Source organism: Nycticebus coucang, chromosome 10 (genome assembly GCF_027406575.1).
Source record: "Nycticebus coucang isolate mNycCou1 chromosome 10, mNycCou1.pri, whole genome shotgun sequence".
In the NCBI taxonomy this organism is placed as follows: Eukaryota; Metazoa; Chordata; class Mammalia; order Primates; family Lorisidae; genus Nycticebus; species Nycticebus coucang.
In genome coordinates, this window is record NC_069789.1 from 91763025 (window position 1) to 91777814 (window position 14790).

General features: G+C 35.1%; 1 protein-coding gene across 9 annotated transcripts in view; it reads right to left on the reverse strand.

The window, feature by feature from the left end:
- The window catches only part of FIRRM (FIGNL1 interacting regulator of recombination and mitosis), a 63534-nt gene that overhangs the window by 40396 nt on the left and 8348 nt on the right, over positions 1-14790 (reverse strand). For 5 of the 9 annotated variants that reach the window (XM_053605289.1, XM_053605291.1, XM_053605290.1 and 2 more), the window contains exons 2-8: positions 13406-13445; positions 12004-12092; positions 10364-10468; positions 9310-9450; positions 7952-8117; positions 6129-6213; positions 3873-4011 (exon numbers count right to left, since the gene is read on the reverse strand). In XM_053605289.1, coding sequence (XP_053461264.1) covers positions 3873-4011; positions 6129-6213; positions 7952-8117; positions 9310-9450; positions 10364-10468; positions 12004-12092; positions 13406-13445 — 765 coding nt within the window. Of the gene's footprint in view, positions 1-3872; positions 4012-6128; positions 6214-7804; positions 8118-9309; positions 9451-10363; positions 10469-12003; positions 12093-13405; positions 13446-14790 lie in introns of those variants that run through there. The other 4 variants (XM_053605293.1, XR_008383022.1, XM_053605295.1 and 1 more) reach the window with 4 other exon arrangements.

Here is a 14790-nt window from a genome sequence, read left to right on the forward strand (position 1 = left end):
TTGTTCTTTCTTATATGAGAGTAAAGTTAAAGGATAGTCAAAAGAAAAGGGTTTTATAAATCAAAAAAGAATGATGTATAAAAGAAAACGGGTAAAAGACATGAAAAGACAGATCACAGAAAAGAAAAAACTGCCTGCCTATAAATTAATAACATAAAAAATCCAAATTACAACCTAATGAAATATCTTCTGGGAGGCAGAAAGATTGAGAGTTAATTGCTTAGCAGAGATTAAAAGACTGAGCTGGTAAGGAAGAAGAGTAACAAACTCTTTTATTATTGGTGGGAGCAAAAAATAATATAGCCTTTTCATTGTTATTAAAAGCTAAAGTGTTAAAACTTCTTGATAGTAATTCCATTTCTGGAACTATGCCCTATAGAAATACTAGCACAGATATGCAATGCAACATTTCTGACATCGTGAAAACCAAAATGAAACAGCTGTCCATGAAGTACAGAAGAGTTAAATATAGCTGACCCCTGAACAATTTGGAGTTAGGGATGCTGACCCACCCTGTGCAGTAGAAAATCCCAAGTAACTTTTGACTTCCACCAACACTTAAGTATTAATAGCCTACTGTTTACTGGAAGCTCCATAAGCTTTTGATACTTTCGAAAAGCAAATGAATTTAAAAAAAAAAGCAAATGAACAACCCAAGTACATTAACAATCCTATCTTGATTTACTCAACTGTCTAAAATAAAGTTTGTATCCCAATTTCAAGCAGGGATGGGAATATAAGCAGGGAAGACCATTTTTCAATGTTTTAAAATAAGAGCACCCATTCTTTCTTTCTTTAAATTATTAAAATACTGATAACTCTAAATGTAGCAGGCACTAAATCTAAGTATAGGCAACGGATACACTACAGGATATCCTAAAAGTCATCACCATAGAAAGGTACAGTGAGCTACAATTTCCCATTTTCCTTACGTATGGTGATGACTTTGGGAACATCTGATAACATGCTTTTTCCTGAATAATACAAATTTCTAAAAGCATTATATAAATAAAAGTAAGAATAATATTCAACATTAAATTATATTTAAGGGGCATACAAATAAATTGATCTGCGTTTGTTTACAGAAAAATAAAATATTGGTAGCTAAAAAACTCTGTTAAGAAATCTAATACAGTATTCTCCTTTTGAAACCAATTCAAGACTTAATAGAGAATAAATATTTTAGCAATTTTAGGGACTATTGTGGGTTAAACTGTATCCTCATAAAAATATGTTGAAGTTCTAACTCCCAATACTTCACAATGTGACCTTATTTGGAAAAAAGCATCATTGCAGACATCTTAATAATTAAGATACAGTTACCCTAGACAGAGTAAGGTGTATCCTTAATTGATATGACTGGTACTCTTATAAAAGATATGAAGACACAATAAGAAAACACGATGTGATAAAAAAGGCAGAGACCGGAGTTAAACAGCTACATGCCAAGGAATGCCAAGGACTTCCAGTGAGATCAGAAGCTAAAAACGGTATGAAACAGACTTCAAGAGAACGTGGCTTTAACGACGCATTGTGCATGTCTGCCTCCAGAAATGTTAAGAAAACAAATTTCTGTTGTCTTAAGCTACCCAGTTTGTGGCAATTTGTCATAGAATCCCAGAAAACTAATAGAGGGACCAATACATTCACATGCCTCCATAAATAGCATACAATTTTCTTTTTTTTTTTTTTTTTTTGTAGAGACAGAGTCTCATTTTATCGCCCTTGGTAGAGTGCCATGGCATCACAGCTCACAGACACCTTCAACTCCTGGGCTTAGGCAATTCTCATGCTTCAGCCTCCTGAGTAGCTGGGACTACAGGAACCCATCACAACACCCGGCTATTTTTTTGTTGCAATTTGGCCAGGGCTGGGTTTGAACCCACCACCCTCAGTATATGGGGCTGGTGCCCTACACACTGAGCCACAGGCACTGCCCAATAGCATACTATTAATTAAATCTGGGAGTTTTACTTTGACATTTTTGAAAACAAGATGTTATGGTCTGAATGTTGGTATCCCCCAAAACTTGTATATTGGAACCTAATACTCAATTGATACTATTTAGAGGTGGGGGTCTTTGGGGAAGCAATTAAGTCATGAGGCTTTGACCTCATGGATAGGAAGATTGCCCTTATAAAAGAGGCTGAAAGGAGCTGCCTTCCCTCTTCTACCAAGTCAGAATGCAGCAAGAAGGTGCTGATCTGCTAGCACCTAGATTTTGGATTTTCCAGTCTCCAAACTGTAAGAAATATATTTAAATTATTTATAAATTACCCAATATAAGGTATTTTGTCATAGCCCTAATGGACTAAGACATGAAGTGAAAATTGCTTGGAAAAGATTCCTAAATAAACATCGATAATGAACAGCAGAGGGCGCTGCTAGTAAGCATTCAGAGTTACGACTAGAGAAACTATGCAGTCCATCTCAGCTCCATTTCAGGCAGTGGACAGGGAGCAGAACTGGCCACACTTCTTAGGACCAATTTGCACAAATGAATAAAAACATGAGCATTTTCCAGGACAATTAGGATAATTTTCGATTTAAATTCTCTGATTTTCATATACAAGCAGCTAACATAAGCTAAACTAATATATAGTTGAAGTACAAATAGCACCCTGGTCAAGCACACCTCAGACTTTGCTTTTTTCTTGCTACTATAAACTATACTGTTGCTTCAGCTTTCCTATCTTACTCCAGTCCAGGAATCTGATTTCACTCTACAAGTACAAGCTGAGGAGTGTGTGGTGTCAAGGTAAGCAATAAGGCAACTGAAAAAAGAGGTGGTTGGGGTTGAGGATACAGATGTGTAGGATAAAGGTGAAGAAGGGAACAACCTTCCTGCCATTGGCATAGGACACCCAACCAAACTCCTTTCAGCAGAGGGGAATCAGAAAGTGTACATGGAGGACATGGGGACAAAAAAAAAAAAAAAAAAAAAAAAAGGAAAGAAAGAAAGAAAAAGAAAGGATGTAAGTGGAAGATAGAGAAGAGATAAAGAAGAGAAGCAAAAAGCAAACAGGTTCACCCCTTCCTAAAGCTACTCATTTCTTACCACTTTCAGAGCTCCTTTTCAATGTTCTTCCAGAGTCTGCCAGAGCATACCTGCTCCAGGAGCTGCTACCAGTTTTCAGACTTGGATGAATCTCTACACCTCCACACCCCCAGCAATCACAGGGAAGAGCACAGGTACACAGGAATTCTATCAGCTTACAATTCTATCGTCTACTAATCTGCTATTCTAAGCAGAAATATTCGTTTTCTCACATAAACTGTAAGATCCTGAATATTGTAAATCTTGTAATTTAGGGCCACTATGAGCTAAATCAAATTAGGAGGCTACGCTGAGAACAAAAGGTACTATGTATTAGTATAATGTAGGGAGAGGAAAATGAGCTATAATTCCCAGTGATCACATTACAAACAAATTTTTAGAACATAATCTGTGTTTCACAAGCAGGGTGCCGATTCAACACTGTAACTTTTGAAATAAAAATAAACATAAGTATATATGAATATTTTAAAACACTAACACACACACACATACATAGGGAGACCTTAAGTAAATATGAGATAAAGGAATTAGATTTTTGTTCTAGGGCAGAAAAGAATGAAAGAATTCTAAGAAGAATGCCTTGACCAACCAGTTAGAATGTAAAGAGGTAGGACAGGTAGATAATAGAGACAACGAGAGCAGTTAGGAATCTACTAATGTTCTAGGTGAAAAGTTATTATGAGCTGTAATTAATCCAATAAACACCCAAATTAAAGTCCTCTTAAACAGAATGATTCAGGCATTCAAATGAGATTTAGTAATTGCCAAGAGAAGTAAGAATTGCTATTCAGAGTGTTATTAGATGATATTTTACCTGTGCATCTGACTGGGTCATCTGCTCAGATAACTGTATACAAGAATGGAAGGAGCAAAGAATGTCCTCACACAAGCTAGTAATTATATCTTTGTGTTTCAAGTGGCTCCTTAAAACCGACTGGTGCTTAAGGCTCTGCCTAAATGGATAAAAAGAAAATAATACAATCACCACAAATAACTCATCGAGTAACTCAGTACCATAAAAAATCTACTTTATAGAACACTGTAAAAAATCACAATGCATCATATATAAAGTTGGACAATTAAGTTCACGAACTCATCCTAGAAAAAGTGCTACATATCTCATTGCTAAATATCACTATGGTCACCTTTGAAGGTGGTATTCCCTTGGGCCATTTGGTGACCATGGTGATATTCAGCAATGAGGTATGGAGCACTTTTTCTAAGATGAGTTCTTGAACTTAATTGTCTGACCTTATATACTGTGTTAGACATGGTATAAATAAGATGTACCAATTTTACCTCTGAAGCAGTTATGTTTGTTTAAATAAGTTGTTAGGTTGTTATTTCTGTGAGTAAAATAGTAACTGAATTCTTACCACATGCCAGGCACTCTGGTAGGCCCTTGGGATAAAGAAGTAAATCAAATGAATATCCTCTCTGTCCTATCTGCATAGAACTTGTGGTTTAGCATGAGAGAACGTTAAGAAGTAATTGTAAGAATTAATTAATTACAGTTGTGACTAACGCTAAGATGGAAAAGTCTACGGTGTTACAACAAAGAAGCCTAACCTAACTTACTCTTAGGGTTAGGATGTCAACGAATGTTATCATGAAGACACAACACTTAAGCTGACAACTGAAACAAGCAGGAGTTAGGAGGAGCAGAGTAGGGGAGAGACGCCTCCTACACAGAGGGAAAAGCCATGAAAAGACTATGGGACAGGAGAGCTTGGTATATTTAAAGAAGGAAGGGCGGGGAGAAAACAGCATGAGATAGGCTGCTCAAGGAGAAAGAGTCCACAGAGGATTAGGTTGTTACTCTTAGTAAAAGGGGATAGACTTTAAGCAGTAGAGTGCCATGATCTGATTTACTTTTTTAAAAGATCACTATGAAGGTCGGGTAGAAAATAAACTGGAAGGGGGCAAGAGTAGAAGATATTTGATGATGATGATGCAGCAAATTCATGGAGCACTATGTGTCAAGTACGGTTCCAAGCACTTCACATTGACAGTCTCTGTTCTCACTACAACCCTATCAAGAAGATACTATCATTATTTCCATTTTCAGATGAGCAATCTAAGGTTCAGAAAATTAACCAAATTTCCCAAAGTTTCAGAAGGAGTGAGTTCAAAATGGATATAAGCACATGCAGTATAAGCTCCGAGGTGACACTCTTAACTCCTGTACTATTATTTGTTGACAACTTAATGTTATGGTGGTGCCAAAAAAGCACCTAAGAGTTGAACAGCCATGCATGTGTATAAAGTAGAGGTTCTTTTTGAGACAGAGTCTCACTACATTGCCCTTGGTAAAGTGCTACGGCATCACAGCTCACAGCAACCTCAAACTCCTGGGCTTAAGCAATTCTCTTGCCTCAGCCTCCCAAATAGCTGGGACTATAGGTACCTGACACAATGCCCGGCTATTTTTTGTTGCAGTTGTCATTGCTGTTTAGCTGGCCCAGGCTGGGTTTGAACCTGCCAGCCTTGGTGTTATGTGGCTAACGCCATAACCACTGTGCTACAGGCGCTGAGCCTAAAGTAGAGGTTCTTAACCACTTTTAGATCTCAGCTCATCTCCTCCCACCTTTAAGAATCTGATGAATGCTTTGGGTATTATGCTTTGGGTATTCTTTCTAGCAGCCCTTCATAATACTTTGGTTTCAGAAAGTTAAAATTGCTTTATAAATGGAATTAATTTTAAATAACTCAAAAGTATATAATGAAGGGATAATATTCAGCTTTAATTATAGTTACTAATTTATCTAAGCCTAGAAATAGGATATTTGACAGCTGGTTAACTCATAATAGCATCAGGCAAGAGTTTAAAGTTTAGTCTGGCCCATGACCTATTAGTTCAGAAGTATTAGCTAACTAGGTGGAACTCTTTTTTTAATTTTAGGGGCAGCAGGGTAAAGAAATCCAATCTGGTTTACCAGAGAGCAGTGTCAGTAAACATTATACATATCCACACAAAATGTTTCAAATCCAATTTTTAAAAAAATGAATAATTAAGATTTAGGATATGGAAAACATAGCATAAAAAGTAAAAATAGAAAAACAAACTTACTTAATTATAAACTTCCAAGTATTGGCATGAAATGCATGGTCCATACTGGAAATAACAGAGCAGATATCCAACAATGAATGAATAACTACAAAGAAAAGTAACACACTTTTAGGGCATTCAAATGTCATAGGGATTCTCCCATATTTAAAAGTATCTATTCAACAATCTCAACATTTGATCAAATTAAAATAGGTAAAGCAGTTTGAAAATAATTTCATCAAAATAATTACTGAAATTAAGTGTAATGCTTTTTTTTTTTTTTTTTTGTAGAGACAGAGTCTCACTTTATCGCCCTTGGTAGAGTGCCGTGGCGTCACACAGCTCACAGCAACCTCCAACTCCTAGGCTTAGGCGATTCTCTTGCCTCAGCCTCCCAAGTAGCTGGGATTACAGGCGCCCGCCACAACGCCCGGCTATTTTTTTTTTTTTTTTTGTTGCAGTTTGGCGGGGGCCGGGTTTGAACCCGCCACCCTCGGCATGTGGGGCCGGCGCCCTACCCGCTGAGCCACAGTGTAATGCTTTTAAGGTTTTTATAAATTATGGGAAAATTTTTTTTTGAAGTTTATACCACCCTATACCTAAATAAAACCAAAAACATTATAGAAATACTTTATAGATATAATTCTAATCCAAAATGACAAAATAAACAGTAAGGAAAGAAATCTAACAAGAACAATTACAACGAATTTACACAGTATTCATGCAAGGCTTTTAACTCTGCCTCTGGTAGATTATTTGTAAAAAAGGCTAACACAATAACTGGCCTTTCAGATACTTTTGCACACTGACTCTAGGCTTAGTCCTGTGATTTGCTTTGGCCAAAGACACAATAATAAAGCTGAGGCAAAGAGAGTCTTAAAAGGTCCTTGCATGCTGGGATGTGCTCTCTCTTGTTGCTGGTGGAAACCTGACACCACCATCAGGTGACTGAGCCAGGATTGGTCTACTAGATGACCCCTAGGGCTTTCTCAGTAAAGCTTTTCTCAGATGTTGCCTCTGTCAACATCTAGATGAGAGTGAAGTCTCCGATCACAAACACATGGGTGAGCCGGGTGCACCATGTGGAACAGAGAACAGCTGATCCCACCCTAACCTGCAGACACTCAGAATCATGAATAAATAAAATCATGGTTGTTTTTAAGCAACAGATTTTAGGGAGTGTGTTACAGAGCAGTAAGTATCTGATAAACCATATAAAACCAACTTCTCTTTTTAAACCAAAGTTATGAACACAAACTTTGCCTTTATATATTGTTTTTTAAACTCTGGGACATAATCTATGAATGAGTGATAAAATCAATAAAGTAGGCTATAATCAGCAGTTCTTTAAAAATGAGGTACATGTATAGTACAGAGGGCATCACATATAAAAGGGGTATGATTTCATTCTGACTTCATTACTATATATAAAGTGTGTATAAATGCATTCACAGACATACATATACAAGCATATTTTTCTGCATTCTGAAAATAAATATAAAATACATTTCTATGGGTTATAGTTAAAAAAATCTGAAATCTACTATCTCAAAATATGGACAACGTTAGACAGTACAAGGTTGCATACATTTCTTTATGAATTGTTGTGGGGAAATTACCTACTATGAACATTAACTAAATATGCAAATCTAAATTAAGGCACCAAAAATCAATTTTGTGAAAATTCCAAAATTTAAAAGATTAAAAATTTATTTGGTAAAAGTTAAATTATTTGTTATGCATGGTGACTAAGATAACATAAATCATTAAAACAAGTTTAACCTATATAAGATTTATAATCATCATACATATCATATATTGAACAGAAAGTTTTCTTCACTTACTCATCACCATATTCAAAATATCATCACTCTCATCTACAGAAGGGTCCATGCAAACCGTGTCCAATAGTTCCATTAGTTGCTTTTGAAGAGAATAGGCCTCCTTGAAAAGAGCCTGGAGAAGGTCTGAAACTAGGTGTAAACGCCCAGAATACACTGATTCACTATTCTGATCACAAATAAAAATGAGACAAAACAAATCATAAAAAGCTCAAGAGTCAAATTTACTTTAACTCATACTATTAGAGATCATAAATTTAATGAAATCACATATGCATTCATTAAACAAATGTTTACTGAACATCCATTATAGCATACATTGTACTTTGAGAGATGCAAGCATGTATAAAATATGATTTTTGGCTTTCCTCATTATGTTAGAACTAAAAAGGAGGTAATATAGGTCAGGGCATGACATTTTAATACCCAATCACCAAAAAGAAACATTAATTAATTAGTAATTTTCATTCACCCAACAAATTAGCACCCTATCACCAAAGAGAAGCATTAGTGATTTTCATTCACCCAACAAATTTCCTGTGCCCCACAAATTCTAGGCCAGTTTTTGTGCCTTAAAGCTGCCTCTGGAATGTAGACACGGACTACATAAGGATTAACTTCCCTTTATTTATTTTTAGAGACAAGGTCTCACTCTGTCACCCATGCTGGAGTCCAGCATCGTGATCACAGCTCACTGCAGCCTCAAATTCCAGGGCTCAAGTGATCCTCCTGCTTCAGCGGCCCAAGTAGCTAGAACTACATGTGCATGCCACCATGCCTGGCTAAATTTTTTTTTTTTTTTTTTTCAGTCAAGTGATCCTCCTGCTTCAGCTGCCCAAGTAGCTAGAACTACATGTGCATGCCACCATGCCTGGCTAAATTTTTTTTTTTTTGTCAGGGTCTTGCTGTGTTGCTCAGTCTGGTCTTAAACTCCTGGTCTCAAGCAATCCTTCCTCGGCCTCCACAAATGCCGAATTACAACTATGAGCCACCACACCTGGCCTGTTAACTTCCCTTTATAAAAGGACATTCTGGTACCTAATGATTAAGGTGGTTGATCATCAATTCACCAACACCATAAAACAGAACAATTTCAGGATCACTGCACCGCAACACAAATCCTTATCACTTCTTTATAGAGGGGAAATAGGATAAAACAAACCCTCAAAAGGCCACTTTTTATTACTTCCTTAAAACTACTTATTTTGAAAAAATTATTTACACACATACTCTTTGTTCTATAGAAAAGTCTATTCCAGTAATATAGGCTACAGTGTAAAATCTTGTATAGACATTATTTTATACAACCCTTTTGCCCACTGATTATAGGGCATTTAGAGTACACTTTGACCTATACTCACCTTACAATGTACTAATGTACTTTTGATTATATGAAGAACTGAGGAAGGAAGACTATGGATATTTTCAAGAATGATGGATTCCTGTGTAGCACAGATATGCTGAACACATCCTGTAAGAGCTCCTACGAGCTGCACCATTGTCTGGAAATAAGGACACAAGTTTCACTCAGAATATACTTTTTGTGCACTGAAAAGGTTATCAGACAATATGCTGGGTGCTGTGAATACAGCAGTGAACAAAACCGACACCTCATTCTTCTTTTCACAGAACTTCAGTCTGTCAGAATTACAAATATTAAAATAACTATCTAGTCATCTAGAATCCTAACCCAAACTTCAAAGCACATAGCAGATGTCATACACATATGTGTAGGGAAAACTGTGCCCTGAGCTTGAGCAAAGGCTGACTTTCTGCTTAAGAGACCTCAAGAGTCACAAGAATGGCACATGAATAGTGTACTCCCAGGAGGCCAGAACACTGACCTCCAAGAGACAATGCATATGTGAGGTCTGGAAATACCAGGCCTAAAGATTATGGTAACGATTCTCTAGATTCCAAAGGTGTCTTGATGTTGAAGGCAAAGGTCGTGCTCAAGGTCAGGGGTTTTGCAAATACAAGGTGGAGACATTCTATCTGATCTTCTCCATGTCCTCCTTATCAGTGCTGCTGTCTGATAAGCAGCTTTTATCTACTTCTTCCTGTTTTATGATAATAAATATGGACCAAGGTTTTGTCAAGAGGACTCCTCCCTGAGCTCCTCAGTCCCCTGGCATAGACTCTATGTCAGCCTCTTCATTCCTCGTGTCAAAATCCCTTCATGTATGTCTTGAAATTATAGGTAGGGCATGCTATCTTGATGATTTGTTTTCTTATCAAAATTTAGATGTTTACTCAGCATGAAATTATATTTAAAAATACAGAATTCATGTTTCTGTATTCGTATCTTTAACTCTATGAATTTAATTCCAGCATACATGGCTAATCAATAACTATAAAAATTCTCACATTTTAAGATCCTTCTCTCTCTTCTCCTTTCTAATACATTTGACTTACTTGCAAAATATTCCTTAGAGTGGTCTGGAGTTCTAAATTTTGGCTTGAAAGTTCTCTGGCTTGACTGGTTAATTCATACATCATGTCATCAAATAACTTCTCAGTCTATGAAAACAAATCATGTTAGAAATAGGAATAATAAAAATCATTAGAAAAGACATCTCTAAAAAAAAACACACAATAGGATTTAATTTTGCATTTAATAACACCCATTCAGCCTAATTAAGTAAAAAGTATATACAGAAAGTATTTCTACAATACAATCCTTTTAAAAAAGCCTCTTATCAATGAAGACCACTCAAAATTTAAAAAAAATGACCAAGACAGAAATTAATTTTCCATTTCTGCAGTTTGGATCTATTTAATAGCATTAAAAAGTCACTCTAACTTCATTTGGGGGGAATGTAACAAATGTAAGTATGATATTATTCTCTGCATGATAAAAGATAACTGTCTTGACCAATAAATATTTATATGGGCATTTATAAAGATACTTTTTGGAAGTAGTAACAAATTTGTACTGAATCACCTATTCACTTACATTCCAACCAGTTTCCCCTTTTGACCCAATTCAAGATATCCCTCCTGGATTAGGGATACAGTATATGACCTCCCAACTAAGCCTTTTGTCTGTCAAAAATAAATGAACCTAAGATCTTTTTAAATAATTTAAAACATTATAATAATAACACAGTCAACATCACAATGTGGGTATCACATCCCATAGGGCTATTAATGCTTAACATTCCTGCTTTTGTCTATATGATCACTGAATCTTTTACTGGGAGTCAAGAACAAATTCTAAAAAACTTTTCAGATAAAGAATAATCAAGTGATGGGCAGCACCTGTGGCTCAAGGAATAGGGTGCCAGCCTCATATACTAGAGGCGGTGGGTTCAAACCCAGCACCAGCCAAAAACTGCAAAAAAAAGAATAATCAAGTGACTATGAGTAAAAGAAAATTATAAGGATAAACATAGATATCCATTCCAATAAGAGATAAGTTATCACAAATCAATCTCTTTTTTTGGTACCAAAGTACCTTTAGTTCCGAAAGGTGGTGGGTTCAAACTCAGCCCCGGCCAAACTGCAACAAAAAATAGCCAGGCATTGTGGCGGGCGCCTATAGTCCCAGCTACTTGGGAGGCTGAGGCAAGAGAATTGCTTAAGCCCAGGAGTTGGAGGTTGCTGTGAGCTGTGACGCCATTGCACTCTACTGAAGGCAATAAAGTGAGACTCTGTCTCTAAATAAATAAATAAATAAATAAATTCTAGCTCCATTTTTCCAGACACTGAACTATAGCAATTTTAACCAAACACTACAGAGGACATAAAATAAGGTTTAGCTAACTTTATCACCTAGGCAAAGTTTCATGAAATACTTTCAAATACAAGAGTATTCAAAATTAACTACAAATAATTTAAGTTCAATTGGTAAAGGATCTACACAATCTGAAAATGTTTTTCATCACTTAATGATCACATTACCACTATCATATTCTCACATAAGATCTTTTTATACCACGATTTCTATTTCAAAATTTTGATATATTAGAAAATCAGAGCCACAAGAATATCAAAAACTGAGGGTAGATTTTAGCAACCTTTATAAAGTGTAAATAAAGATAACAGTACTACACCTTTGGTAATGCTTGCGAAAAGAATGTCTGCTCCAGAGTCAGGTAGTTCATATGAGGTAAAAACGTTTCTATAATAATCTTCAAAATTTCTATAAAGCAAAATAGTGACATATTTAGTTCATGAGGTAAAAAACATTTCTATAATAATCTTCAAAATTTCTATAAAGCAAAATAGTGACATATTTTTTAAAAATATTAAAACATGTCAGTCAACAAAGGCCATTGCCCTTTACCAAATGCAAGAATACTACCAATCTAAAACTTTGTATGGTTTCAAAATGCCATTTTCTGTGTAGAAAAACTATCTAATAGCAAAAAAAAAGGAAAAGGACACAATCTAAATGCCCAACAACCAACAATCAGTTAAATACATGTGGGTACATATATTAAATAGGATCTGCCATCATTAAAATAATATTTTCAAACACAACAAAAATATTCCAAGATACAGTAGTATAATCAAAATTTTAATACAGATAAAAATGTACACACAAAAAATTACAGGCTGGCAGGAATAGAAATGAGATTCTCATCAAAATCTTAACCATTTCAATCAGTAGATGTTATATAATCTTGTTTTTCTTCATGTTTCAATTTGTCTACGATGAACATGAGTAACTTTTATAATCAAGATAAAAAATAATTTGTTATTAAAACTAAAAGAAATTAAACTCCCAACAGGCAACACTGATTCAAAATTATAAACAAATATTCTACAACCAAGTGAAATATCAATAGAACAGTCTAACTATAGTACGAATAAACTGAGCAGACCAGTCTTAACTTTCTAAATCCCCTCCTGAGTAAACCGTATCAAGTAATGGCTAGTCCGAAGGTAGTGAATTATCTTACTTGATGGTTCACAGTTATAGACTGAACTCCTTGTTCTAGTCTTCCCCCCCTCACTACTGCACGTGACTATTCTTAAAAAAAAAAAAAAAAAAAAGAAAGAAAAAAACCGTATCAAGTAACACCGATAAAGACAGATCAAGATGAGAAAGTCAACTTTCTCTAAATGACAAATTTGTTACCACTTAGACAATAAAATTTTGGCAATTTAGGAAGTATTTTCTAAATGACAGTAAACATATTAGAGGCTGATGGTTATTAAATAAGACTGCAGATTATGTGTTACACAGGTCTAATCACAATTTAACATTTAAAATTTACAATGTGCTTATATATAACATCATCAACAGAACCCTGTTAGTATCTATGTAAAATAGAATTTAAAACTTTAAGCACTTTGAAGGAATTTGGTCATTTTAATTAACTGAAGGTTACAGAAGCTGTAACATAAAAAATGATTAAATTTGAAAAGAACAGAACATACCCATTAAAGTATGTGGGACTCAGGCTGCAATGACATCAAAGTAAATCATGCAATTAAAATTTTACTTACGAATATGCTCAATCCAACTGTCAGAATGTTGATACAAAGAGTAAGATAATTAAGGAAGATACTAGTATCATAATAATAGGATATTCATTACTGAGAAAAAATTAAACGACTCATCTTAAAATTTAAGCAATGATCTGTAAGAATTTGAAATTAAATTCAAATTACTGGGCTTGATTTTGCTTTTAAAAACTTAGTATTTATTATGTAAACAAACAGTAGGTTAAAAATACCATAAGGAAATATTTTCAAAATTGCTCATGAACTTGCCTTTTCAAACCATGTGTAGTCACTAAATATTTTTGACAGATAAGACACAGTGCTGTAATGATCCATTCTGGTTTCTACAAAGAAACATCTCAGCATTTCTTCAGTACTTTATTTATATCTGTCTTAAGTTGCTCATCACCTATCTTATTTTCAAGTTACTTGCATACCTATCTTGCCAACTTCATCAGACTGAAATTATTCTGCACATAGCAGCTTACAAATGTGACAATGAATTATCCTATATTCAATAAAAAGTTAACAGTAATCACATTATAAAGCACTTACATAACATCAGAGTAATTGTTGAAAATTTGTATTATAACAACTATAAGAATCATGAAAGGTATCAATAACAACTCATAATTCTATTACCCTAAGAATTGATTCCTCCGGAGGGAGGGGGGTGGGGCCTTGGTGTGTGTCACACTTTATGGGGGCAAGACATGATTGCAAGAGGGACTTTACCTAACAATTGCAATCAGTGTAACCTGGCTTATTGTACCCTCAATGAATCCCCAACAATAAAAAAAAAAAAAAAAAAGAATTGATTCCTCTTCTGAAATCTTATTTTGAATACGCATTTCTCAGGGCAGAAATCAAAATGGCTCATCTCAAAATTTAAGCAATAATCCCTAAGAATTTGAAATTAAATTCTAATTACAGGTACAGTCATTGAATCATTTGTTCAGTTTGGTAGAATGTGCCTTATGGGTAAATTTCAGTAGAGCTCAAAAAATTCCAGCCATTCCAAAATTAATCAGAAGCTATGATTACCTAGACATGCAGGTAAGGACTGGAAACTATGTAAAACTCAAAACATGAAATAATGTTTGGGTGACAGGAGTGTGGATTTATTGCAAACCTTTCCTTCATTTGTTGTAAAGATAAATGACTATAAGCTAAAAAAATATTGTCTGGTGAGACTTGCAAGCATTTTTAAAATATGAAATACCTTTAGCTCTTTCCTATGTGCCAGATGCTGTTCTAGATGCTGAGGATAACGCTGTGAAAATCAAGGTCCTGCCTTTATGTACTTTACAGTATAATGTGGCAAAGTGGAAAATAAAGCAAGTAAGATAATTTCTGTTAAAGTACTTTTTAGAAAACCAAAAAGGACA